Here is a 27,888-nt window from a genome sequence, read left to right as displayed (position 1 = left end):
ATCCCAACAATTACCTCACTCCACCTCTGCTGCTTATTATTGCTTTTATTTCGTCACACCAACAACCAAAACAAACCACTCAAAATTAGGTGTTACAGCGTTTACAGATGTGGGATCCTCCATAAGTCATATAGGGACATAGTCCGAGAAAAACCCTATGATGAAAGAGAGTAAAGCGGCCTTGCTTGGGCTTGGAAGGCGTTTTATTTCACTTGCCAACCCTTCTTCCGCGAACCGGCAATCTAGCGCCGCGGCGCTACATTATGATCATAACATCCTGTCAGTGTTTGGTCAGGTTAGGGAACTTGATCCGAAAAAAGTATTTAATTGCTAAACGTTTCTTGAAGTTGGAATTATTCATAATTATGGCGGATCATGTTGGGAATATTATTATTGCTCTCCAAGCAAGCTATGCATTGAAAGCCTGATTATTTTTTAAAAGATATTAATTAATAAAAATACTATCGGCAGTTCAGTTTTAATATCTCGACCCTGAGAAATCAGTTGTCGGTTTTACTTTACTATGGAGTAGTTTGACTGATATTATGTGCTGTCACAAACATATCTGCCGGTAGAAATGCACAATTTGCAGTTATTTATTAAAAGATACTCTTGATTAACCAACAGCTATTGAGAAATTTGTTGTGAATACAATTTTATGCAAGATTATTTCCGAGTCCCACACGCCTCTACGGAAAATATGCAATGGTGCCGACCAGGTTCATATCGGTGGATACACTTTTCTCCTGATAACTTTCTCCTTTCCTGCCTCGCTACTCTCCTCCTGGCTCTCTACCTCGCTCCTAGCTTCGTCACTCGTGCCAGCTGCGATCGTACTGCCTGGGATCTCGCTCGTATGTTTTTAGTCCACGAAAGAATTTTTGTCGCCGATAAAATAGCTCGAAAGGTAGTGTCCATTCAACTCGCACTATACGGCGCAAACCAAAGGACTTCTCGCAGTTCGTAGCTTCCTCATCCCACTTCTCTTCCACCCCAACCACCCCCAACTCCTCTTACCGCGTCTTTTTTCAAATGCAGTGCCAACATCCGAAAGTTTGTCATGCGAATTTGACGTGGTTCGAGCTGGGTCCTAGGAGTGGCGCGGCTGAGCTTCCCACATTTACTTTTGGAGTTGACTGTACAATGAAATGGAATATGTTTTTGCCCATTACAAACATAACTTGGCAAGTTTGTTTCGATTCACAGATTCTATATCTATAAAATAAAAATACCTATAAAATACCTGTAAAATAAAGGATTTACTTATTCTCATCCCTCCCTCCATAATTAGCCACAAAGTGAGGGCATGCAGTCGACTTAAAAGTTAGAGGAGATTTTTGGGCCAAAATTTTAGCCACTTAATCCACTTGGTCCAGTGGGATAAGCTTCCCTACAAAGAATGGATTTTTCTGGATGGCCTGTAGAGAGAGGCCACGTCCCATGGCATTATAACCAAAATTTACTGTACATATAATTAAATTAGTATTACTTGGATTTATCAATTTAATTCTCATATAAATTGTTGTAGGACTATCTGTGTCACTCTGAGACCACTGTACAATCCATGATTATTAATGCCCATGAAAATTTTCCATGGAATCAGAGATTTCATGATAATTAGAAGACAGTATAATCATAATAATTGGGCATTTACTAATCTTTCGATTTTCCTGTGGATGCTTTCAAAAGGCCACTACAGGGTGAAAAATCATATGAATGATTATGCTGAATGATCATGCGAATGAAATAATTCACCGCGTATAACAGAAATATTAGCAAATGAACCGTCATGCACATGATCATTCAGTGAAAATTAGGACACGTATTTTGCTCACGTGATACTGTGAATGATGGCATGATCATTCACTGTGTGTAGCAGCCGGAAGACACAGAAGCAAAACATTGGATGCAAATCATCAGCAAGCTTCGCATCAACAACAAAATATTCAAAACCACACTGCTTCAGAATGCTGTCATTATTTTACATCAACATATGCTGCCTTATAGTTATCACAACAAAGGAATATTAAAACATATATTATACAAAAGAATGTTTATTGTCATATTGAATGGATTGCATGATACAATAATGAATCACATGTTTCTTCACACACACTTCGGCATAATAAATCATCTGATAAAATCATTTCATAAAAACCTTCACACATCTATAGGCAATTTTATATTAATAACTGATTGATCATTTCCAAGGAAAATCACATTTACCATTAAACTAGCAAATAGGATTTTAGAACAGATTCGTTTAAATTCAAAATCTTAGCTCCAAAATAGAAAAGCAAATAGTTGAAAAAGATACAAAAAGCCTTAAAAAAAACGAAAAAAACTTTCTTGGAAATACAACAACAAATAATGACTACATTCACAAAAATTCATTCTGCTTCAAGAATTATTCATTAATCCCTGATTTAAAATCATTCACTTTTCTTTGCTGGATGAGTTGTTATGCCTGAAAAGCAAAGTAAATATTACCATTATGCTCAAATGAACAAGGGATGAGTAAACTTCACAGATAGAATAAAATATTAGAGGGACTCAAATTACTTTTAGTTTTGAATCCACTGCATATCAATTCTGACAGATTCCGAAATGGTTGCTCAATAAAAAGGTATATGAAGAATCCCAATATATAAGTGAAGAAGATATCAAGAATTGATGAGGTCACCTGCAAAAAAAAGTCAAGCACATACAAGCAAATCCGAAATAAAAATAAAATTAGAGCGTAAATAATGGAAGATGCCCAAGGAGGAAGAAAAGTCAAAATGACATCACTTTGACCTCAAAATGACCCACAAAAAGTCACTATTCAGTCAGTACTGTAAAGGTGACTTTTTGCGGGTCATTCTGATGTCAAAGTGACATCATTTTGACTTTGAATTCATTTGTACAAGTTTTCACTAAAAGTAAAAATCTATAAAAAAATTGTCAAATATTCTCTACGATACTCACTCTCCCCGCATTCCAACCTGAAGGTTGGTTTGGAAAGGTGAGGGTAGAGCTCACCCCTGACACTTAATCACAAAACCGCGAATGCGAATATCACACCTAAAGGAGGGGGGCCAGTTCCTTTCCCTGGGCTAGTTCTACAGATAATTATTAATTTTGGGGAACCCAAAGTTTCACCCCAGGTTTGAACTCCTGGGACCCATCTGCCAATAGTCAGTGGCTACATCCAATAGGTCACTCAGTGGCATAGCCAGGTTTTAGGCCTAAATTTAAAAGGCGGCGCCCCTTAAAATTCTACCCTCCTTCCCTTCCCCTATTGGTACCCCAAGACGTGACTGTGCCACTTGCCCTGGGCGATATATATCGTGAAATATCGCGATAATTAATTAAATCAGGAATACTAATTTGAGTTTTGTACATTATCGATAAATAATTGTCCGATAAATAGGGCCCAATAAAAGAATCGGGACCGATAGAATATTGGAACCGATAAAATATCACGATATATCGTCCAATAAAAATATCGGGTGCGATAAATTAACTGAGCCATTAAAAATATCGGAATCATTAAAAATAGTCTTCCGATAAAATACTATACGGAACTACTATTATAAGGTAGAAATATCCTTTCGATATAATATAAGATATATCATCCGATAACAAATATTGGGCCTGATAAAAATCGCCATTTGATAAAATACTACGCTAGATAATCCGATAAAAAAATCGCCACCGCTAAAATATCACGAAATATCGTCCAATAAAACTTGCTGCTCGAATAAAATATCACGATTTATTGTCTCATAAAAGCCGCAGCCGCGATAAAACATTGTGATTTATCACCCGATCGCGTCGTCGCGCGCGAAAAAATTATCATGTTTTGGCATCGGGAAATTAGTTTGGGAAAATGTTTATGGCTAGAATATGCATAGGGTTGGCCTTCGTTTATGCTAGACCATAAATCGGTGCGTTAAAAACTCACTAATGTATGGTACATCGCGATATTAAATAGGAGGTATTTTTTCATCGAATTATATAACGTGATGTATTTTATCTGAAGGCAAATTTTTATCGGGCTGGAGATTTTTTTATGAAATGATATATCGTGGTATTTTATCGGTAGGCGATTTTTATGGGCTTCGATGTTTGTATCGGATGATATATATCGTGATATTTTAATGGATATTGGATGATATTCATCGTGATTTTTTGTTCTCGATATTTTTATCGATTTTCGTCCGAGATTTAATGACGTTTTATGATAATTGTTCCTTAAAAATGGTCTATTACTCGCTTTTACCGCAAGAAAGTCCCCGGGAACGAACCTATTTCGCCAAAATATTTCGAAGGAAATCCGTGACGCGCCATTTCTAAACTAGAATGCGCCGCGGTTTTTTTAAATAACTCATCGTCGCTGATTGCGTAAGAAATAATTAAGCTTCTCCTCGTTTTCAATATCGGTGAGAGCTCGTACGTGCGTCACTACGGGAATAATAGCCAATAATAAATATCGGTCTTCATTTGAAATCAACAATGGAGTGTTTGTTTCACTGTAATGTGCCATTTCTCAGATTATTTACGCTTGTTTTTACAAACGAGAAAAGAGATTGCAACCATACAAGAGAGGAAAAGGAAATGAAAATTTGCTTTATATTGCTCCAGAAGATGAGATGTTTGAAGCAGCTAATATGCCAAAACTTCTCTGGATGACGAGAAGGATTTAAACAACTTTGAAGAGCTCCTAAAAACCTCATCTCTCTTCAAATCATTTGTGAGTAAATTGACTGTTATCCGCTCTACATCATCCATCAAATTAACCCTTCTATTTTCCCTTCTTGTGCCATATGTTAAAGTTGAAATTTATTTCGGTTTCCTTTCTCACAGGTTTAACATCTTAGACAAATTGCAGTTGATCATACTGATGGAGTTTTCAGCCCATGTGACCAGAAATATATGTACAAATGAATTTGCTCGCTGCATCAATTGGGATGGAGAGCTTGGAAAAATTATGTTCAACAAACCCTACATCAATAAGGCTATTTGCGGTTAGTATCAATTTTTCTATTTAATGTATCATCAAAATTAGAAACTTTCAGCTTCTTGATGTTATTTTTTCCTTTGTTTGCAGTCCCACGATGGAAGAATTTCCCTCAGGGTAGAGTAATTAAGAAGAAGGCAAAGATTCAGCGGTGGTTCAACAAAATTGCTTAAGCAACTAGAGGCAACTGAAGGGAAAGGAAATGCAACAGAATCAACTGTAATGGCCAATGTAGATGATTTTTCTCGATTTCTATTTGAAGAGGGAGAAAAGGAACATTAAAAGGAAAATTAAAAACAAATCCTGAGGAATTTCTTCTTGTAAAATCTATCTGTTTTTTGTTGCAATAAATCCTAATAGAGGTTGAGTTTCATATCTGAAGTGTTTAATTTATCCCTAAATGACAATCTAAATACAGAAATTATAGTATGAATTGTTATTAGAAGAACAAATAGGTTTGGTCACAAATAGTCAAAGTGAGTTCAAAATGAGGTCAAAATGATGGGTAGTCATTTAAGGTCATATTGACATCATCATGAGTCAAGAAAGATGTCATTTCACGGGACCATTTTGAGGTCACCGTGACTACCAAGCCATGACTTGAAAATGACATCAAGATGATGTCATAATGACTTTTCATTCCTCCTTGGGTGTATCTATAGATCCCAATAAGTACTTCAGAATGAATGCACCAAGCATCTATGAAGAAAGAGATTTACTTACCTGATCTTCAACTACTCTTATCAAGATCAAGTTTCAACAAGAGATGCCAGAAATCATGCAACTTAGACAAAAAAAACAAACCAAATAATTACCTCTTTATTTCCATTAGCTTTGCTTGAGAAAAACCTGGACTTGGGATGTCAAGGTTTTCATCAACACTTAAGTGCTTCAGATTAATGGTGGAATGGGAGGTGGAATTTCTCAACATCCCTCAGTACTATGACAATTGCAACATCTCGGGACATTCATTGCAGTATTCAAGATATAGAATTATGCCACTATTATCTGCTCATCTCAATTTTGAAGTAAACTCACTATATAATATGTCCAGCAATTTGAGAAAATATTTGCAATGGCGCTGATTGATAGAAGCCATAGTAATAGAAAAGCATCACAGAATGCACAACATACACTACATTTACCAACCAAGATGAGATCGGTCTGGCAAACTCAGCCTGAGTTGGGAAATGAAGCGGTTTGAGAGCAGGCTGGGTGAGCTCCCTTTCAAAATTAGCCTGAAATCTCGGCTCAGGCCAACTGAAATTCTTCTGAATAGTAAACACATTGAGCTGATCGAGCTCAGCTTCTTACAGCATTTCTTCTTTGTCATTTAATGACCACACTCTTTCACAAGGCTATTTTTTTCTGCAGCATGGTGCTTGGTTTTAGTTCTAAAATAAAACCATAATACTCAAAGGTGACTTTGCTCATCCGAAACTTACCTACTTATCGAATCATTTTCATTGAAATGATAACTTCCCACCAAAGACCACTCATGACCTTTCTAGGCATTCACATCCTACATTTCTCCAAGAGGCACATGATAAATTTTCTACTAAGATAGAATTTGACTTAATATATTCTCAAATAATGGCAAATAATCTCAGCCAGTATTCTCTGAACCTTTGATTATGCAAGTACCAGATAACAGTTAAAATTTGCCATTGGCAATGCCTGACCAAATGTTGATGGTATTGCCTTCAAATCCGCATCAAGAAACTGGATTAACTAAACTTTATGAAAGATAGGCGCTGCAAAAACTAACCACATGTTAGGGAGGCAAACAGAAGGATGGCCGAATCGGTTGGTGAAGATCGATATGTTGCAAAATGCATTGTACCATGTCAGCTTACTTTCTATTTTCAGATCGGTCTTGAGATAAGACCAATCTCAGTTTGCATGGTGAATGTAGTGATATATTCGAGCAGCGAACATGCCAAAGAAAATTTAATGCAGTGGCGTAACTAAGGAGGGGGGGGGAATGAGGGGGTAGATCCCCCCAAAGCCTCAGGAAATTTTATAGTATACTAATGTTTTCCCTGCTGGATAATTTCCTGCAGAATTATGAGGGAAACCTAAATTTTAAGTGCCAAAATGGTGTAAAATGTATTTCCGGGCATGCCAGCTTTCAAAAATTTTCCCGTCGCCTGGGGAATTGGAGGGGGGCACCCCCCAGACCCCTCCCTCCCCCAAAGCATATTCCTAATTATGCCACTGACTTAATGAATACATGGCACTAAGAATGCATTTTCAATGACCTAACTCAGCATACATGGACAAAAACAAGAAGAAACACCTCTCTAACAGCTTCATTCACAAGATATTTGTTGTACCATGGAAAATAGGAAATATAATTGACCACCCCTAAAGTTTGCATTGGTAGTAGGAGTGTAGGGCAACAGTTCTTGGTTGCCATTGTCAAAATTGTACTTTAACTCAGACCACCCTTATTTGTTTTGCTCTCTGTCATTAGAAAAATTATTTTTGCAGGCTAATTAACAACACTGGTATACATATTATTTTTGGGTGAATTGAAATGGTGGTTACATGAATGTTTGTGGACCTAAGTTGAATTTAAAAATGGATAATAGCAAATTAATAAAGAATAAGTGTAGTTTAATTTATGGTACCTCCACTACTTAAAACTCATGTAAACCTATATGTACTTCAAACCAAAAAGTACTTCAATAGGGTAGTTTCCTTCATCAAAGAAAACAAAAGGCATTGATAGCGATTCGTTACCCACCATTAGTGTATTCATAATACACAAATTATTTGGTTTTTGAAATACCGGTTTAGACGTATGGCAAGGGTCAAATTCTATCCTCATTTGAAAAAGGCCAGATTGGCGCCCATGCGATTCCACTCCACGTGACGTCACAGGGACCTAGTTTCTACACGAGAGGATAGGAGTTATGCATCGTCAGAGGCTACCAATGCATGCATGAGGCACAGAGCTCAGGGAAACATGTCTTAATAATCACCTATTAAAACTGGCTAAGGTCGGAAAGTTTTCTTCGCTTGATAAGGTATTAATAAACCTTTTTTAAGCCAAGCGCTACCATTCAGCAAGGTACTCAGCTATCCGCTAGCATCCTGCGTCCTATCCGCGGTCAGAGCCTCGATCAAGGTCACCTACCAGGTGGGAGGGGGAACCAGAAATGCGTCGCATGGACTTTTTCCCTTCAGTCCTACTTACGCGTCGCGTTTTCGCGCGCTTGAAATTTTTCACTTTTCATTTGATCGCGAAAAATAGATAACGTCATTTAAAAATCTAAAAACGTGAAATACGTACTCCAGGAGTAATAATCTTTCGATTTAGGCAATAAAAAAATAATAGGAAACCACCCTATTATACAGTCAGATCCAGATTTAGCATCTTTGCATTCAGTATTTTTCCTCATATAAGGTTTATTTTTTGAGGTCCCTATTTAAAAAATGTAAAAATAATCCTTGTTTAGCGTTTCCACATTCTGCGTTTTTCTGCATTTTGCGTCGTCAAATTTTTCGCAACAAAAGATTTTTTACCCAAGTAAACGTTTTTTCTTAACAGTTTATACAAATTATTATTCAAACATCACTGATAAATGTCACTGGCATTAGTTAAGAATAGGATGAGAGTCCATAAGGTGTCACATGAAGATACTTATTTTTGTTGTGTAATTATTGAGCATAGGTATTTAGCATATGACATTAAGATAGGGTTTGCTCTTGGTCAGTGGTGCAGTGAGGGGGAGTTGCGGGGGATAAAACTCCCTCCAGAGCTTAGGGAAATTTTAAGTTTAATCCATTTTACTTAATTGGTTTGATACATATTACTAATAGAATAGTGTAAGGATTAATAAAATATTCCTCAGAAAGCCGTAAAACTCACCATTTTGAACCATTTATCTTAAAATTCCGCAATTTATTAATTTTGCACCTACTGCTTATCCTGGTGGGTATTCCATACCCCCACTCACACCGGTATTAGTTGTACCAAAACCCCCTCTCCCCAGCTTTAATTCCTAGCTGCGCCCATGGTCTTGGTAATACATACATAATTATACAACTGCATTTTCTTAATTTCTTTATAAGACAATGATGATAAGGTAAGTAACGCGTGAAATCGTTGAAATTTTCCCGGAAGAATAGGGTTGTGGAAAAAAAATGAACGTAGAACTGGCTGCCACTTAAAAAATTTACGTGCACAACAGGAGTTAAATTTTCCGGAAATGCAAAATTGATTGCTATAGGTATTTTCATTATTTCTTGCGTCACTAATGTCCTACTATTCGAAAATAGTCACTATTTTTCTAAATGAAACATCTTTATTTCACTCCTCTTTTATAATGATGCAATGATGACGATTTTTCGAGTACATATCGCCGCTTACACCTCACTTATGTAGAAAAAAATTGTCAAATAATGTATCCAAACCTCTGAGAAATGCGTATAAATGGAATTATTGATGTTGATAACCATCCACACTAAAATTCCCAGTGGTATTTTGCCGTAACTCCATTTTTCTTCAGAAAATGTCCAACTTCTACTAGTGCCGTGGTGACAACAACAGTAAAAATTTTAGCCAAGAAAACTCTGACGTCAGCTTAACGCCATTAATATATCTCTTATACTGCAATATGACTAAAAATAATGATCTCATGGAGAAAACGTCGAAAGTTATAATGCACGCAAAGTACGAATTTGGTTGGTAGACGGCACTTAATAAGAATTCGAAAAATATTTTGGGATGTATGTAAAAATAACTTTTGGCCAATCATAACTTAAACTCCATATCGACATTTTTTTTTAATTCGAAAATGGAATTGATACTTGACTTCATGAGCTTCGACTATATTGAAACTTGGAAGGAGGAGGGGGAGAAAATCTCAAGTTACGGCTGCACAAAAAGTGGGAGAGTTGAATTACGATGAGTTTCGCCCAAAGGCTAAAATTATTGTACTTACGAGTTAGGATGGTTGGCAGGATACGCTTATTAAGTTGTGTGAGAGATAAAAAAAAATACAATGCATTGTATAACCACCTTTGAAGCCAGTGAGAAGTGCTTCAGAAAAGAGAGTTGGTGACTTTGTAAATCATATGCTTGTGATCAAGTCGGCAGTGTTGAGGCAACTGAAACCACAGAAAATACAAGGAAAAACTCTTTCACAACACAACAGATTGACCAGAATTAGTCTCATAGAAGCCATTGGCTTATTGAGAGCATAGTCTGCTGACTTTGATTTTGGAATGGCTTCGAAAAGGAAATCTCTAAGCTTCAAAGAGAAGAGAAAAATTTTTGATGAGGTGGATAAAAATCCTCACTTGAAGAGAGTTGACTTGGCGAAGAAGCTGCTTGTACCAGTTACAACCTTGAACAAAATCATGATTGAAAGGGAAACAATTTTAAGAAAAGCCACATCATTGGGTGTTTTATCTAAGCGTCGCAAGCACTCAAAAATGTCCCGGTTTGAGGAACTAGAGAGCCACCTACTCCCCTGGTTTCAGCAAGCTAGAGCTAGCAATTTACCCATAAATGGCATTATACTGAAGGAGAAAGCACATGGAATAGCTACGAGACTTGTTGCTGATGATTTTCCAGCGGATGGCTCAATAGATTCAAAGTTAGACATGGACTGGTGATCAAAAGTGTGTGTGGTGAAAGCAGCAGTGTAAATGAAGAAACTGTGGAATCCTGGAAAAGTGAGCTAGGGAAATTAATTGAAGGTTATGAGCCCAGAAACATTTTCAATGACAACGAAACTGGGCTTTTCTATCCCCTTCTACCAAACAAAACACTAGCTTTTAAAGGTGAAAAGTGCCATGGTGGCAAACTAAGCAAAGAGAGGTTGATAGTTCTTTTTTGTTGCAATAGTGATGGGAGTGAAAAGTTGCAAACAGTGGTGATTGGTAAATTTGGTAAACACAGATGCTTCAAGCATTGTCATTGACTATTACCACGCAGGTACTTTAATAGCAAAAAGGCTTGGATTACCATAGATTTATTCCAGGACTTTTCGAAATCCCTTGATGCCAAAAAGGGATCGGATGACGAAAAATAATCCTATTTATTGACCGATGTGGTGCACATTCTCCTGATACACATTTCTTGAGAAATGTATTAGTAAGAAAGGCAATTATCTCAATAAATTGTGGGCAACAACAAGCCAAAATTAATGTGATACAGGCCATCCATTTTATTGCAAGTGCATGGGAAAGTGTGAATAGTCACAATCTGTTTCACTAAAGCGGGGTTCTTGAATACCACTGAAATAGATTGTGATTTACAAATTTTAGTGGATGGTAATGAATGAACTTTGAATTCTGATGTATCGTTTGATGATTTTGTTGAATGTGATGACAGACCAGTGAAATTGCCCCAATAGGTGAAATTTGTGGTGAATCAAATGAAACAGACTCTAACTTCAGTGAGGATGAGAATGAGGCAGTTCTGACTACCATTTCAGAGGCAGTGGTTGGACTAGAGAAATTAAGATCACACTTTTCATCTGTTGAGAACAATCAATCCATTTTATTGAAAATGAACTGCTTCTCAGCTATGGCAAAAAAAGCAAAGTAAAATCTCAGATTTTAAAAAATATAACTATTTAAAAGTATAATTATTCTCTCTTAAAAGTGTTCAAATTAATACTGAATTTGTGAATAGGCATAAAGCTAATGCATTGTATTTTTTGTCTGGGATTACTTTAATTTTTGGTTTACATTTTTTTTTTTTCACTTTGAATTTCTAAAGAAAATTGAAAACGTTGCCCATTTGATCACCAAATTCATCATACGCCTCCTGTGCATTTTTTTACATTTGCTATTGGTCAGCTCCTAGGACTGTGATGTTTTTAAGATAATTGTTATGATAAAACTTTTTCTTTATTCTTAAAATATCCACAAATTACTTATAATATTTAATTTTACACCCCATTTTTTGCAGTTTTCTGAAAAGTTTCTTCCAACCTTCTTTGGGAAAAGCACATTGAATAGATGAAAAATGTTTATTGTTGCATATGACTCCTTTTAATTACTTAAAATTATATTTCATATTTATAGAAAGCTGTTCCAAACATAGCATGCACTCTAAAATCTCAAAAAATGGCAGGTCCTCATTTAGTGTTTTTCTGCATTTAGTGTTTTAAATTTTGTCCCCCCTGAAAAACCTTAAATCAGGATTCTACTGTATAAATACTCACATAGTATGAGATGCTCAGGTAAATAGGCTGCAGGCTGGCCCCAAGAAAGTAAACATTTATCACAAGATTTGCAAGGAGAGACGAATATGTTATCTTCCCCAGAAATATAAAGAACTTATGTCCTAAAAATTTGTGCAGAAAACCTGAAATTAAGGGTTCACACCCCACATTAGTACAGTTTATTTAAAAATATAAAGATAAAAACTTCACGCTATTTTAAATCTCTCCTTATCAAACAGAATATTCTAATGTATTCCTTATGTTAAAATACAATGCGTTTTTAAAATCCACAATTATCATAAGCATGTTTTACCATTTCAAAATTAATGAAGAAACTACAAGATAATAATTTTGCAAATATGTACAAAAGAGGGATCAAGCCCCTCAAATTGATATGCTCTGCAATGGAATTAATACAAGTAAAACAAGGATAGCAAATAATAGTCTGATACCACATATTTCATTTACAGAGCAATGTGAAACTAGCATTATTAGTCACAGTATAATGAATTTTGTTTCGACTTAATGTAGATATTGTATTTTTTATGAGCCCAAATATAAAATGTACTCACCTTCTGCTCTTGTTGCAATGACCAGTATGAAAAGGCCAACTCCAACACCCCATAAAAATCTATTGAAACCCACAAAGAGGGCTGATTCCAAAGGAGTGTAAGAGTACCCTTTATCATGAAATGAAGTTGAATAATACAATGGCACAAAGCAGCATACAAAGCTTATTGTCAGCAATATGAATGACCGTGATAAAGTCTGAAAAATAAGCACAATAAATGAGGAATCCATATTTTACAGCTATTTAAAACATAATATATGCCTATAATAACTTAACTACAATATTCTTAACTACCATCCATTATATCCAGTGAATTGTAAACAGAAAGTCTATTTTTCAAGTGACCAAGAAATAAACAAATTCACCATTAAAGTTATTCTAAAGCTTTACAGATTAAATGCCTTCAATAGGAAATTTTCCAGATATATGTGTCAGTTTACCTCAGACAGCTTAAATTTCTTCAACTGTATATGATGATAAAGGTAGCCTGCTATCAGTCCAACAATATAAGAACCTGCTCTGCAATATGTTGGCCAATACAAGTTTTCAACATGAGACCTAACCAGAGGATGAACTCTGCGGCTGAAGTAAAGAAGAAAATAATATAAATATTTTTACAAATTCATCAAATACCATCTCGTACAGAGGAATCACTAAATATAGAGGTGTCCTAGCAATTCCAGCCACATGCCTATTGAGGTGTCTTGAGGGGTAGCACGTAGATAAGGACGCATATGGATTAGCGAGTTGCATTGTCACAGTAAGCAAATAATTCATGCAGATTGCAGCAGTACACTACCACTTGGATTTTATTTTTAAGGGACAAGAAATTCTTTATTTTATTTTGCAAATTTAAAGGGAAAAGAAAGAGAGTTTTTTTTGCATTACACACACTCATTACTAACGTATCACAGCGATTAAATCCAATATAAATATCACTTGACACTGTATTTTAATCTTAATCTTATTGTACACCCACTTCAAGATGCTCTCCTCTTAACAATCCCTTATTTATCTCTAATCACATCAGCAAAATAAAAATCAAAAGAAAAACAAACGTGCTCACAGACAAATAAAACAAACAACAAATGAACTCAAAAACAGAAAATAAACTGCACATATACAAAAGTGATTTTGGTCATAAAGACACATGCGTCATTACTCATGAGTAATACAAAAATTACTGTCATCAGTTACGACGGCGCAAAAAGTGGAAAAAACCTTTATTATGGATAATTTTGTGTGGATGTCAATCCATAAGCATATAGATTTTGAAGAAAAAACTATACAGAACTTAATGGAACAGTACGACAAGAAATAGGAGACAAATTTGAGAGAGACACACCCAAATTAATTAGATTGATGATAATATAAAGGAAAAAGACAATCCTGCCCAGATCCAAAGTACCATTGCCAACCACCCTGGCGAAAATGTGCTGGTTCCCGGAGCATATAGCATCGAAAAAATCGTAAATCCACTCCAGAAACCGGGTCCTCGCCTAGGATACGCTTCCTTACTCCTTCCTGCCACGTAAACGAAATGGAGGGAAATGACAACTGCCGCTTCCTCTCCCCTCCGTTTCCAAAACCGTTTCTTGCCTCGTCCTTTAGCTCAAAGAACCGGAGGGAAGCGACAACCGCTGCTTCATCTTCTTTCCGTTTCCAAAACCATTCCTTGCTTCGTCCTTTACTGTAAACGAAGCAGAGGAAACGAAAGACAACTGCCACCTCCTCTCCCCTCCGTTTTCAAAACCATTCCTTGCCTTGTTCTTTAGCGTAAATGTGCCAGTTCCCAGAGCGTGTAGCAAACGAAACAAAGCGTAAATCCACTCCACAAACTGGATCCTCGCTTGGAAGACGCTTCTTTACTCCTCCCTGCCATGTAAACGAAGAGTAAGTCTCTTCTTCATCTCCCTGCATTTTGAAAATTGTTCCCTGCTTCTTCCTTAACAGTAAATGAACCGCTTTTGCTTTTAATTGCATTTTAATATACTTATTATTATCATTCAAAATTTGAAAAATGGGCAAAAAAATTATGCAATTTTCCCAGTATTCCATCTAGATGCTATTACAATCAAGGTGTCATACTAGCCTCTCAATAACTAATTCTATTTTGTATACACTTACCTATTTTCATTTCCTACTCATTACCTTATGCCATTATATCAAGGCAAAGTCATCAAAACCATCCCTGTAACATCAGATTCAGTGTACTTAGAAGCTTCTCTTAAGATCTGTAGTAAACTTAATTTTACTTTCGGTGAAAGTATTTTTGAACATTTACAGGACTAATATACATCCTTAGAAAGTCCATTTTTACCAAGATGGGGTTGTGGCCCGGAGGTCACCGCAAGCGACTGCTATCCGGAGGTCCAAGGATCGATTCTCAACAATGGCATTTTTTTCAAAAAATTTTCCTGCTTTTCATTATACAGGAGCCTGATATTGATGATTATTTCCATGATTTTGCCTGAAAATTTTATTTTTCTGTGAGGAAAATGTTTCCATTTTTTTCATTTTCTGTTTCCATACGGTTCAATTTCCGTTTCCACACGGTTCCTTTTTCCATTTCCATACGATTCCTTTTTCCGTTTCCATACGGTTCCTTTTTCCATTTCCATTACGTTCATTTTCTGTTTCCATACGGTTCATTTCTTCTACAGTTCACGGCTCCTGTCTTCCGCTTCGTTGTCTCAATTTACAGTTTTTTTCCATTTTTTTTACGCCTCTTTTACGCTCCACTATCGCTTGGTTTCCATTTCATTGACCGTTCCATCCGCTACGTTATACATTTTGTTTACACTTCCATTTTCACCAGGGCAGACATAAATCCAAGAAATAATTTGTGGTCCTACTTATGCTATGAATATGAAATGTTCACATTATACAATAGTTAATGACACCATTTTATTACTCACTCGATAATGGAGAGAAGAACTGGGGGAGCATCACTAACCAATGCAACTGCAAATGGTATTGCAATTGATACAAAAGCAAGTGCTCCAAATACATACTTGGCAACAGAGGAGTATTTGATCACCAATAGAATCACCGGGATAGAGAGCACGTATAGCTGCATGTCAGCACCTAAGTACCAAGCATTGACTAAGCACTAAACAGAAAAAGAGAAAATAAAGAGTATGCATTCATAAATAATACAACCAATAAAATTTTTAAGACATGCAATATGGCAGTGAAAAAATAAATGGTATATATCTGCTTATTTCAAACTTACATTTAAGCAAGCCAGAGTGTGGCATTGTTTCAAAATTTAAAATATTCCTGAAATTTACAGGTTTTCCAGAGGATTACTTTGCTTTCAAGTATGCTATACAGTCTAACGCAGAAGTATTTTTAGATTTAACATTGCCTATGGGATAGAATTATTTACCACAGGAGTACATACTTGTAATTTTTTCTTTTAGGGCCATGTGATAGAGAATAACAAAGACCTTTATGACTATCATTGTAACCTAGGTCTAGGACTTAGTTTTTTGATGCAATTCAATTGCATTAAATCAAGAGCAATTATATGTATTAAAGCACAGCCATCGATTTAGAATGCATGAAAAGTTTATTGCAACAACTTTCAGGGCCATTTAGGATCACGCATTTGCACATTCTATTGGTAGCTCTGATCCAAGGGCATACCCAGGATCAAAACTGGGGAGGGCAAGCCATGTTTGTTCAAGTTGTAGGTAAGATTTACGCATGGAAAAGGTGAATGAAATCAACATTTTAAGGAAACTGTAACAGCTCTTTATTAGTTTTTAAAATTATTTGCTTGAAAAAATATTATTTTCCTTAAAGAAATTTGCGATTTTTGCTTCTACAGGGGGCAGCTGCCCACTCCTGTCCCTCGCAGGGTATGCCCATGCTCTGATACCAGTTTAAAAATTTCTTAATACATATATCTAATAGATATATAAAATGCTCGTGTCACAGTTTTTTGTTTCCAAACTCCTCCGAAACGGCTGGACCGATTCCTATGAAATTTTGTGTGTGTATTCAGTAGGTTTGGGAATAGGACGTAAACTATTTTTCATTAATCCGCAGGGCCCATGAGGCCCTGGAATTGGTCCTGAATCATTTCCATAAGAATTACATGTGAAATTCATTATTAATGCCTGCAGACCCTTTTTCCTTTGCATATTTAAATTGGGGATAATGGCTTATTGCAATAAAAAATTTAGTTGAAGTATATACCAATGGAAAGAAAAAAAAAATGCACATTCTTATTCTTGAAATTGACTTTCATTCCCCACGTGATTAATGGTTAATTTTGAAAAAAACATTCATAAAAATGCTGAAATTTTAGCATTTCAACTTATGTACTTGTCCCTTGAACAGCATCAGCACTGTTTGTGTAGCTCAAAATATCTACTATCAATACAGTTTGCGATACCAACAAAGCTGTAAATTATCCAGCAGAGTTTTTGAACTATGTAATTGGATTTGCCAAGCATGCCATTGAACCGTTTCCAACTGAAGGATGGATCTCTAGTATTTTGCTTTGTAATTTGAAATTTTCGCATTTTGAAAGGAAAGTTCTAAGGAGCAGATGTATACTACCATGAATCCGAATTATTGCGACAGAGGCTCCAATTGGATTCAAACGGGTTCAATTTCCAATTACATTGGCATTGACATGACAGTCACTTAGTCACAAGGCCAAACAAAGTCTTTTTGTGGCTTAGATTTAGGTACAACGTGTTTTTCACATGGACAATTATTCGTGGCATGTTCTCGCGTGGGCAAACCATCCAGTTTGTTTGTGTTGGCTGAAAATGGACCCACTAAAAATATCGTACACTCCATTGCACTAAGAGACTGATAATGTTTCTTTTTTTAATTCTCATAATGTGTCATAATGTGAATTTTATTGATTTAGATAATAAGTACAATGAATTCAGAAAATGAGTATTAGTGTATTGTTATTTTTAGTCGTCAGCGTTCACAGTGCCCCATTCCTCTTTGAGTAATATACCACATCCCCACACACAATAAGTTAGTAATTTTTTATTTGATGATCAAAGTATTCACTCGAAATAATTTACAAGGCAAATCAAAGTTTGCCCGGTAAACTAGTAATATATATTGATGAATCTGACTCCGGGAGTTTCTATCATAAACATATGGTGCAATTTTCTGAGCTTACTAGCTAGAACTTCTTGCAAAATTGTAGGCCAAATTAACCATCAGAGTCTTTTAAAGGATAATTATTCATATTGTACGTAGTTTTGTCACACATTTACATTACATTTGTCCTTATTATTACAAAAATAATTGCTATGAACTACTCAAATACATTATATAGTAAATGATATTTGATAAAAGTATTTTAATATTTCTCTGGCATCGATTTTCTGCGCCCTGAAAATTTTGTTTATCCATTTTTCAATTTTTTGTCATAGTTGCAAGGTAATATTTGCTTTCCTATAATTGTCCATGCTTTAAAAAAATGGTCATCCATAAATACTATTTTTTATGAAATAATGGCCACCATTTAAACTACTATTTTACATGACAAATCATTAAGAAGTTCTTTAAAAGTTATTCAAGTTACAAATTTTTGAAAAGAAAGAACACTCCAGTATGATGTTAGGTACGTTATGGTGGAAGTTCTTACCATAGGTAAAATTGGACATTGCAATATTTCCACTGAGTTGTATTTTTACACTATGCGTTTCGTTGCTACAAACAACATAAACACTTGATAATGTTGTTTGTAGCAATGAAATGCATAGTGTCAAAATAAAACTCAGTGGAAATATTGCAATGTCCAATTTTACTTATAAAAAGAAAACTCATTCAAACTAAAGTAATTTATGAATCAATACAATAAATTTAAAACAAAGAACTTTATACAACAAAAGGAACAAACTTACCATTTCATCAGCAGCTTTAAAGTTGCTAATATAAAGCATATTAGCAATCCAATTGCGAGTGCATGGGCGCTGAATCAAGTGCTTTGCATGTTTCCATAAAGGATAACCCATCATATTATCTATCATTACGATTTCGGTAAAAATGGCAACTAAAGCAACAGGGGTCAGCCTGAAGAAAACACAATTTACATTAGTACAGGATATCACTAGTCATTGCACATCAATAAAATAATTTTTCCTAATAATAAGAACCTAATTCCACATATTTTGAAAAACAATTTTTGTAGCTACAAAGCTTCAAGGCATCTTCCATAATAGCAGACTGTTACTAATCCCCACTTACAGTGAGAAAATAAATATCTAACCATCATAATGCTAATAAACTTGACTTGTAAGCAAAAATTTGCATTATAGTCAACCTATATCAAGTGCACATACCCCAATGAGAAATTAAGTGAGTGGATCAAAGAAACAACAGTAATAAGTAGCCAAAACCTATGCCACACCCAAGAAGAATATACATATCAGGAATATCCATATCCATCAAGAAATTAACATCTTTCCAAGATGCTAATTTCTGTGATAAATGATAATTCCAAATAATCTCCAATTTTTCTATACCTCAAACAGAGAATTAAATTAGGTGATCGGTGAAAGAAAGCCACACTCTTTCTATCAGCATTAGAAAAGATAGTAAAATGAAAACAGCATGAATGGGCCTTTTTTTGTATCACCATCATCATTATGAATAATTTACAGCCATTCTGATATAGCAGCCAGCCACCCTAGGCATACAACACAGTTCTCTCTCTCCTCCTCCCAGTTGCATGCCATGTCCACTGCAAACCAATTTCAGCACTATGCCTTCATATACTTTGTGTAGCAATTTGGCATCATGCGGCATTATTTCTTACGTTACATACAGCTTAGATGATTTTAAGTGGAAGAGAGGAAAAAAAGAGAGGCTTATATTTAGAGAAATACAGTATAATTGCTCAAGGTGAAACTGAGAATCAGTCATTCACTACTCAGCAGTCAAAATAACAGATGAAACATGTACAACTTAATACATGCTACTTACTTATGAAAGCACTCACCTCATATAACGCCTGAATATAGTTTTCAGAAAAGAAAATTTTCCTTGCTGCCTGTACATGCTAAGTATGTGAAGAAAGGCACTAATTGTAAAGAATGTATCAACGGCCATTTCACCATTCCTAAAGAGCATGGCTGATGGTTTATTCCGAATCTGCAAGAAAATATCGAATAAATTAACATATTTAATTTTTTTAAAGTTTCAATGATAAACAATAAAACATGTGAAAGTCTGTATTACAAGATTTATAATATGAAATTATATTCTATGCTAAGGATTTTCCAGACTTCTGATAAATTACCTGCAGTGGGGTGAGGCATTCAGTATAATCATATAGAGATGTGGATTCAAAACTCACTATCTCATTTTTGCTATTTCATTTCAGTTTCACGATTCCTATTATCCTAATTGATTGTCACCATTCATTCCACTGCCACGATATGAATAAATTATGAAAAGCATTCAAAAACCATACACATATCCTTTATTTCTGTGAAAAAAATGCATCTTTGAGGGTTCTCCGTTAGTACGGCTAGTTAAATTTTAAAAAATTAACACTAACAAATTTCTTGCGAAGAAATGCTTTTTTCAACTTTATATTTATAACTCAATCTTTTTTTTCAATGGCAAAAATTTCCTCATCGACCTCATAGGAATTATCTTAACATGTGCAATTTCTATATTTATTTAATAATAATTTCAATTTCAATAATAAAAATATTCAGGCTAAATTTTTGTTTGAACTATCATATAGATAATACTGTAAAGTAACAATTCGTAAATTACTCTTGAAGAACAATCCACGAACCATCAAAATTCAAGACCTGTTTCACTGGCACTTCCATCATAAGAGATAGATGTAGAGGAGAGACCGCAAGTTCATTAAGAGAACGTAAGTTAAACTCATAATGGCTTGCACTCTCTCCGTTCCTTAATTTGTCATGATTAAAAAATGCCTTTCACCAAGTTTTATTTTCATTTCTCAATCTCACCGATATAATGAAGTCAGGATTAAGTACGGAAGCAAAGCCAGTTAACAACATTCGGTGGAATGCTATGATAAATAAAGCTGAGATGACACGTATCCCATAGAGAATTCTCAACCCATCAGATTTTGATGGCTCAGCAACAAGATCATTAAAGTTTCTTTTCAGTGAAAAACCAAGAAATACATTAACCAGAAGCCCTGAAATATAAAAATTCAAATCATTAGAAATGAAAAATATCCCAATATCAGAAAATTATCACCGATGAGCCCTCTAAGTTGTAGACAAAACTACTAAAAAAAAGGTGTTTTGGTGGGAGAAAATGTGTTTCACAGATTTACCTGGACTTTTGCCTTCATCATTTGTCCTTGGTTGAGCATAGCAATCATACACTGAGCTAGCCAAGCATATGATGCAAAGGCAAAAGAAGGTTAAGCTGTAAAATAACAGAGTCAAAATCAGCAAATTTCTTCACCTATTTCAATTGTGGTGAAGTTTTTCACAATTACAATTCACTCAAAAAATGAATGGTCTCAAAACTGACATACATATGTACTTGATTACTACTACCTACTGAGATTTAGGCCGAAAGTCTTACAAGAACTCTTAAGGCCGTTTTACACGGTACACGGAATTGCACAGGTTAGAGCCGCATTAATTTCTAAAATGGCGTGGAATTGCGCGAATGCATGAACGAAATTAGAACAGGGCCTATTTTGCCGTCTCCCATCCACGCATTCTCGCATGTGTTCTAGCAATGCGCCGCTTTACACGACGCAATTTTGATTGCGCCTTTGCACGTACGTCAGATTGCGCAATTCCGTGTACCGTGTAAAACGGCCATTAGAATAACTTACAAGAACAAAAGTCTTACTCATATTACTCTTATAAGAAAAACATAAAATTAATTTTAACTCACAAGAACATATATTCAAACAATGTTCTATCTCTCATTGGAGTGGTAGCACAGTCTATTGTCTTAACTGTGGCATGGATGACTAGATTCTTTCCATTCACAGCCTCAGCAAGAGCTGTGTTCACAGCTTTCTCAAGTTCAGCATTTGAGCAAGTAGAGGGAATGCATGTGGCCCAAAATAATTCTTTTAAATCAGTCCAGTTGAGGTTTCTCTGGTAAAAATAATAAAAAGAACATGTACATAGGTACGTATTGCTAGAATAAATAAAAATGTAAGTGGTAAATACTTGCAGAAAATAATTTAGCAGTGATTTTTCTTCCACAATTAACATGCATAGTTCTGATTTCAAAAATTCAAGGAATAAAATCGTACTAAAATGAATTAGGTATCTAATAAATTTTATGCATATCAAAAATGCAAAAATTACTAGTGACTATGCCAAATTACTGCTTGTAGCCGTTGTGTGCAATTTAATCAATTATTATCTCCCTTATCTTACCCAAACTAATAAATATTGATTAATTTCACAAAAACTGAATTTCCCTGATTAACTGCACTTGCATGAGTTGTAACACACCAGTAAACTTTGGACATGCATTATTCAACATCTCAAAATCATTCAAAAAAATTTTAATAGAGCATTTATATATGAGGTACGATAAAAATGTATCATATTCATTTTTAAAAATTCCTTCCCGCATATTGAGACTCCCAACGGTCTGGAATGACCACATGTATCCACACCATTTCTACAGAGATATAAATATATATAAATGATGTTTAGGATAAAAGTGTAAACATTAAAAATATATCAACTCCTCAAAAGAGGAACGAAATTGGAGTGAGAACAATTATGATGTCAAAAGGTTGGTATATATTTTCATATAAAAATTTTGTTACTTTTAAATTAATATAAAAATATCTAAAAACAATTAAACTTATTCGTTTGGAAATACTGTGATTTTGCTTCATTTCATTGGAACAATACCTGTGTTAAAAGTTGAGGTGATTGTGTAAGTTTTGGGGGCCGAATATAGTGATGAGTGAAGCCAAAAGAACTATAGCTGTATGTTGTTCCATTGGTGGATTCTCCCTCAAATACTTCTATTGGCACAACACAATACTGCCCTTGGAATTTAATACCTCCGTCATTTCTTCTCTCCACTTCGATGCAATCATAATGATTTCCACCATGATTAGTAATGCTGGTGATGATGCCTCTTGGAAATTTACCTCCAGCATCATACACTGGAAACCCAATTAACAAAGGATATTAAGAATAAATTCTGGTCATATCCATGTGCGGAGATTAGAGTTTTATGTTGGGGGCAGCAATCCCACCGGGAGCTTAGTGGCTATAGAATATAATATAATATAATTTATTATCCCCAGTAGACAATATACAGAGTAGGTTATAAAATAGCCTACAATTAGTAATGTATAGGGTACGTCAAAATTTTGGCATACAAAAACAATGTCACACAGTAATTATAACAAAGAGAAAAAAACATAGGATACCATTGAAGGAAAAGGCACAGGAATGCAAATTAAAGGAAAAAAACATATCTCAGTTTCAGGTTACGATAAACAAACAAAATTCATTTAGGCAACTTGTCTGTCAGAAATTCACTTAGTGTGTAAAAAGATTTCATTGACAAATATTTTTTCACCTTGTTTTTAAAACTAATAATACATCCGGTAGATTTGATGCTCTCTGGGAGTGAGTTGTATATTTTTGTCCCCATTGCAAATACACTGTTGCTGGATATCTTTGACATGTGGTGTTTTACATGGATTGCATTTTTGTTTCTAGTACCATATGCATGTATGCTGTTATTGAACTTAAGAAGATGAAGATTATTTTTTACAACTACAACAGTGCAGAAAATATACAGACTTGGGACAGTTAAGATGTTTAATTTTACAAATAGAGGTCTGCAGAATAACCCTAAATGAAACAGAGGTCCCCGAAGCCCTCCCCTGGAAAATTTGTTAAATTAGCCTCTGTAAACAGCATTTTGAGTACTATCTAACAAGTCTAAAATTTATTTAAACTTTTGATGTTTTTGTTTTCACAGATCTTGAATGTACAGGTTTTGCATATTTTTTGGACAAATTACCATATAAGTTGGGAGATCCAGGCTCCCCCTAGCTCCCCAAAACTCCCATTCTCATGGCCAAATCTGCAGGTATGTGATGAATTTAGAGTGGCATCATTCCTTCACAACAATTGGTATATTCAAGGCCAGATTTACCGTAAGGCAAAATAGGCACGTGCCTAGGGGCATTGCAGTCCAAGGGGCTGTTAGACAACTGGCAATGATCTGCACTGGAGGAGCCTCGAAGGGCACCGCCGTCAGCAGGCTTATTATGTGGGTTCCATTATGGTTATGTTTGTATTACAAGGTATCCCTGAGTTTCCCCCCTCCCCCCCCAGAACAAAATCCTGGATTCAGCCTTGCTTGTGCCTCCACCCAGAAAGAAATCCTGGATCCGCCCCTGCATTCATACAACTATCCATTTTTGATTTCCCCAATTTTTCCCAGATTTCTATTCAGAATTTTTAAATTTCCACGGCTGTACATATATCAATGGATAAGCAATCCTATTCAGGGTGGAGAAAAATTATGTCATGAAATTATCACTGGAAATTGCTGATGCCAACAGGAACCAAAATTACTAATGATGTTTGGGTCGAAAACGCACCATTCTTAAACTTCAGAAACTATGAGCCAAGTGCTCAAATTGGCTGAGAGCATGCCCTGTTGCTGGATTCTCTGGTTAATGGCAAAGGCAAATGCAGGCATTCAAAGTCATGAGTTGTTTTTTTTCCTAATTTCACGACACTTTTCTCCAACCTGCACAGGGACTCACTACAAAAAATGGCAAGTTACACTGTGAAATAAATTTTACTAACTAAATAATTTACAATATTCCAGTCAAAACTCAAAACACAAAATGTAAAATCTAAGAGGTCTTTAACAAATTTGTCTAAAAACATGAAATTATAAAAAATCACTCAACTCATCACAAAAAGCAAAACTTATTTTTGAATTTCCATTACTGTAACAATCTGGTTATTTTTTGTACTTATTTCCTCACATTTCTATTGCTACCTTAGCCACCTTGACCTACGTACATGTCAGCCAGAGTTTTACCCAATGACCTAGTCTTTGCTTTCTTCCCTGTTTTTCTGAAGGCAAATAATAAAACACACCTTATTCACCACTCGAATGCAGCAATGCTCTGAGCGTTCATTGAGCATTTTCACCATTATGCTATTATGCTGCATCTTTGAAGTTTTTCCTTACCAGAATTCCTATTCTTATCTAATTTGCCTGACCAGTTTGAACCCTGACAAAGATACCTTTGTCGGGGTACCTCCCTAGCTCATATTTGCATCTGGGACTGTAGTAATATGAACCTTAGTCTTTATAACCAATTTAAAAATTCAGACTCAGAGAAGGATTCGGAGGCACTATTACAGTGGCACCGACTCCATGGGACCTGAGGGGGCCCGAGCCCCCCAAAAATTCATTACAGATGTGAGGAAAAAATGTGTCAGGCTAGTCAATTTTCCCCGTGGTGCCCAAATATCAAGATTCGAGTTATCAGGGTACTAATAATGTTGATCATGTGACTCTTCTAAAATGCTTAAAAAACTTAAAATTCACTACTTATAAAATTTACTGGGGCAAGGTCCCCGGTTTGGGCCCCCCAATATTTTTTGTAAGTCGCCACCCCTGCAATATTACATAATGGGTTGAAAAAGAAAATTTATGGTGGCATTCCAGCTTAAAAAAGCATGAATAACAGGTTTCAAAATTCATTTTTCATCACTTACACAATTATATAGTTGTGGAAATGTTGATCACCCTGTCAGTAACATTTCTCAGGAAGTTTTTATGATTCGTAAAATTTATATCTCATAAAAGAGTTCCACAAAGCTGCCACTCATAGGTAGGGGGCGCGACAAGGGTGCATATCCGTTGATTTTTGGTTTTTCAGTCATTTCCCCTCCCCAAGAAACTGAGCCCCATAAAAAACATTGACAGCCATTCATGCGTAAATCACAAAATTCATTTCTACACAAACGCAATTAAAAGATATGTATTAAAAGACATGCATACACTGAGTTTTCTTACTTTTAACTGCCCACGGGGTGTGTCGATGGAGATTAATCAGGAGATCGCGAACATCTCTTCTACAATCGGAATTGCTCTGTCTCTCGAGCTGCAAGAGAACGGCTTCATAAGCGTCTGGACGAGTTCCATTGATGCTTTCGCCAGATGATATCCAAACGTTTGAGTTAAAATAAATTAGAAAGAAAACTACACTTTTCATCTCGTACTTCCAAAAAACAAGTTGAAACGCACGAGAGCCACAGCAAATGCCACTTACCCCTTAAGTAGCAACACATATATACTTCGATGAAGGCTATCAATCACACGGCTGAAGCAAAAACTTCATCAGTGGCCAGAACAAGAAGCGCGAAGACATCTGTTGGATAGTCAATATTTCAAAATCGTTGCAGACGACCACGTTGGCTGAGACTTCCTCCATTAACTCTCCATAAGAATGGGTGAAGAGTTCATGGGTACGATGAGAAGGCAGTACCGCTACGGCCCAGGAGCGTATTTTTTTGGATAGCCTCTTGAAATATTCACGATGCTTCACAATTCAAAAATGGCTGCAAAAAATACGACGAATGAGGCTGTGACGAAATGGAATCCCTTGGCCAATGACGCACACGATGCGAAAGAATGTAACTCAAAATTCAAGCGGCAGTTTTAATGGCATGTCAAAACGCGGAGTTGTCCCGTCAACATCTCTTGTAGTAACCCAGATCAATTCAAGCCACTCAGGCGCAGAAGAAAACAGTCGCCTAAATAATGGCTCATTAGCGATGTACCCGCATGACTTGCATAATGATAATTACGAAATCGGAAAACTCTTACCTCACCATATCCTTCTTCAGAAATCACCCGATGACGAAAATCAGTTGAAGTACAGGCTTTCGTACATAAACAACAATCAACATTCGTTACGGCCGCCCCCTGCCTCACTTCGCCGTTCGGCGTAATCTTTAGTGTCGGCGCATTAAAATTGATGAGATGCCGGGAATTTCCGCCGAGTAGTCGTCAGTTCCGCCTATGGACTATTATTAGAATGTAAATTTTGATTTGCGGAGGACGAGCCTCATCTTCGAGGAAAAGAAGCATGGTGTACCGAATGCGTTGTAGCAGTGCCTTCTTAAATTAGCTTAAGAAGGCATTGCTTGTAGGCTCTCTGACAATCTTCACTTACCATGATACGGCAGCAGTCAGAATCCCACAGGCTGATTCTTTTCGTTTCAAAAACCTCTTGAAATATTCAAGGTACTGAAAACCGACAAATGGAAGGAAAAGATTTGAGGGGTGACTCAATGGACTCAGCAACAAGGGGGTACAATTGGCTCTCCTTAACATGAATGTGGTGAAACGTCACTTCCCCATGGAACTTTGGGGTTTCGCTCATTTTTTAATGGACACTGCCTCTTATATATAACCCCCAAAACCCACTTTAATAGTTTATACATATTTTTCATGGTTGATTTTCTACTCAGAATATATATTGTAGGCTCCCTGGGTAAGGCAATGCCGAATTTGATGCACTGAGTAAAGAACTGATAGAAGAAAAAGCACATAAGCTCAATACTATTACTGCACAAGCAAAAATAAACTCTATGCCACTCCACAGATATATTCATAATAAATGGTTCAGAAGCATGATAAAATACCTATTAACATGACTCACTCATGAATAACTTTGGAGTAAGTCTACTAAGAACTGACTACAGTCAATTCGATGTGAATATAAAGTATACAAGGAAAGTAAATTGACAAGAGCCAGAGCCACAAAGATTCTGTGAGTTTTAGAGGAAATAACTGAAATAGATTTTTTGCATTTAAAACTTTTTAGTAGAACCTGCAAAATCTCTTTCATTTATGGATGGAATGATTCCACCACATCTAACCTGGAACAACCTGTTTTATTCAAGACCTAATTTTGTACTCCACACTACCTGACCAATTTATTTGCAATTTTTCTAGGATCCATAATCAATAAAAAAATTTATATTTGTGAATTTTAATAACTTCTATTAATGTCATGTTGCCAAACGGAGCTGCACGGGGCTAGTGCCGGTTACCAGGAAGCAAAGTTTCACACGCAAGACGTGGCAATGCAGCATTTGTTTGCT

At 35.8% G+C, this 27,888-nt stretch overlaps 1 protein-coding gene and 1 long non-coding RNA gene across 5 annotated transcripts; one reads left to right on the top strand and one right to left on the bottom strand.

Moving 5' to 3' along the window:
• Window positions 1-2,038: 2,038 nt before the first annotated feature.
• Window positions 2,039-26,765, bottom strand: LOC124169087 (O-acyltransferase like protein-like). 4 transcript variants are annotated; one of them, XM_046547565.1, is made up of 15 exons: window positions 26,606-26,765; window positions 26,049-26,337; window positions 25,793-25,926; window positions 22,636-22,895; window positions 21,650-21,858; window positions 21,072-21,166; window positions 20,737-20,930; window positions 19,746-19,897; window positions 18,649-18,817; window positions 15,679-15,872; window positions 13,201-13,342; window positions 12,762-12,957; window positions 12,190-12,332; window positions 2,563-2,683; window positions 2,039-2,467 (listed from the first exon to the last, which is right to left on the bottom strand). In XM_046547565.1, coding segments are annotated over exons 3-15 (1,911 nt in total). In that variant the 5' UTR covers window positions 25,794-25,926; window positions 26,049-26,337; window positions 26,606-26,765; the 3' UTR covers window positions 2,039-2,432. The 4 variants fall into 4 exon arrangements, with proteins under 4 accessions (XP_046403521.1, XP_046403519.1, XP_046403520.1 ...); XM_046547563.1 differs by having other exon boundaries at window positions 25,793-25,880; XM_046547564.1 differs by lacking the exon at window positions 26,606-26,765 and having other exon boundaries at window positions 25,793-25,880; window positions 26,049-26,521.
• Window positions 4,334-5,303, top strand: LOC124169089. Its single transcript, XR_006867030.1, has 3 exons — window positions 4,334-4,735; window positions 4,849-5,009; window positions 5,093-5,303. It is a non-coding gene; the product is annotated as an uncharacterized LOC124169089 (long non-coding RNA).
• Window positions 26,766-27,888: the final 1,123 nt, after the last annotated feature.

This window comes from Ischnura elegans, chromosome 12 (assembly GCF_921293095.1).
Source record: "Ischnura elegans chromosome 12, ioIscEleg1.1, whole genome shotgun sequence".
NCBI lineage: Eukaryota > Metazoa > Arthropoda > Insecta > Odonata > Coenagrionidae > Ischnura > Ischnura elegans.
The sequence above is the reverse complement of the archived record's forward strand: the minus strand, read 5'-3'. Positions and strand labels throughout refer to the sequence as shown.

Bases quoted from the DNA above. Each gene is read 5' to 3' on its own strand.
- LOC124169087 (XM_046547561.1), bottom strand. From the start codon at position 25,991: ATGAAAAGTGTAGTTTTCTTTCTAATTTATTTTAACTCAAACGTTTGG. The intron at 21,859-22,635 runs GTATTGTTCCAA...TATTTTTACCAG, and splicing joins CACCTCAACTTTTAACACAG to AGAAACCTCAACTGGACTGA. The intron at 12,958-13,200 runs GTAAACTGACAC...CTTATTTTTCAG, and splicing joins AGAAATTTAAGCTGTCTGAG to ACTTTATCACGGTCATTCAT.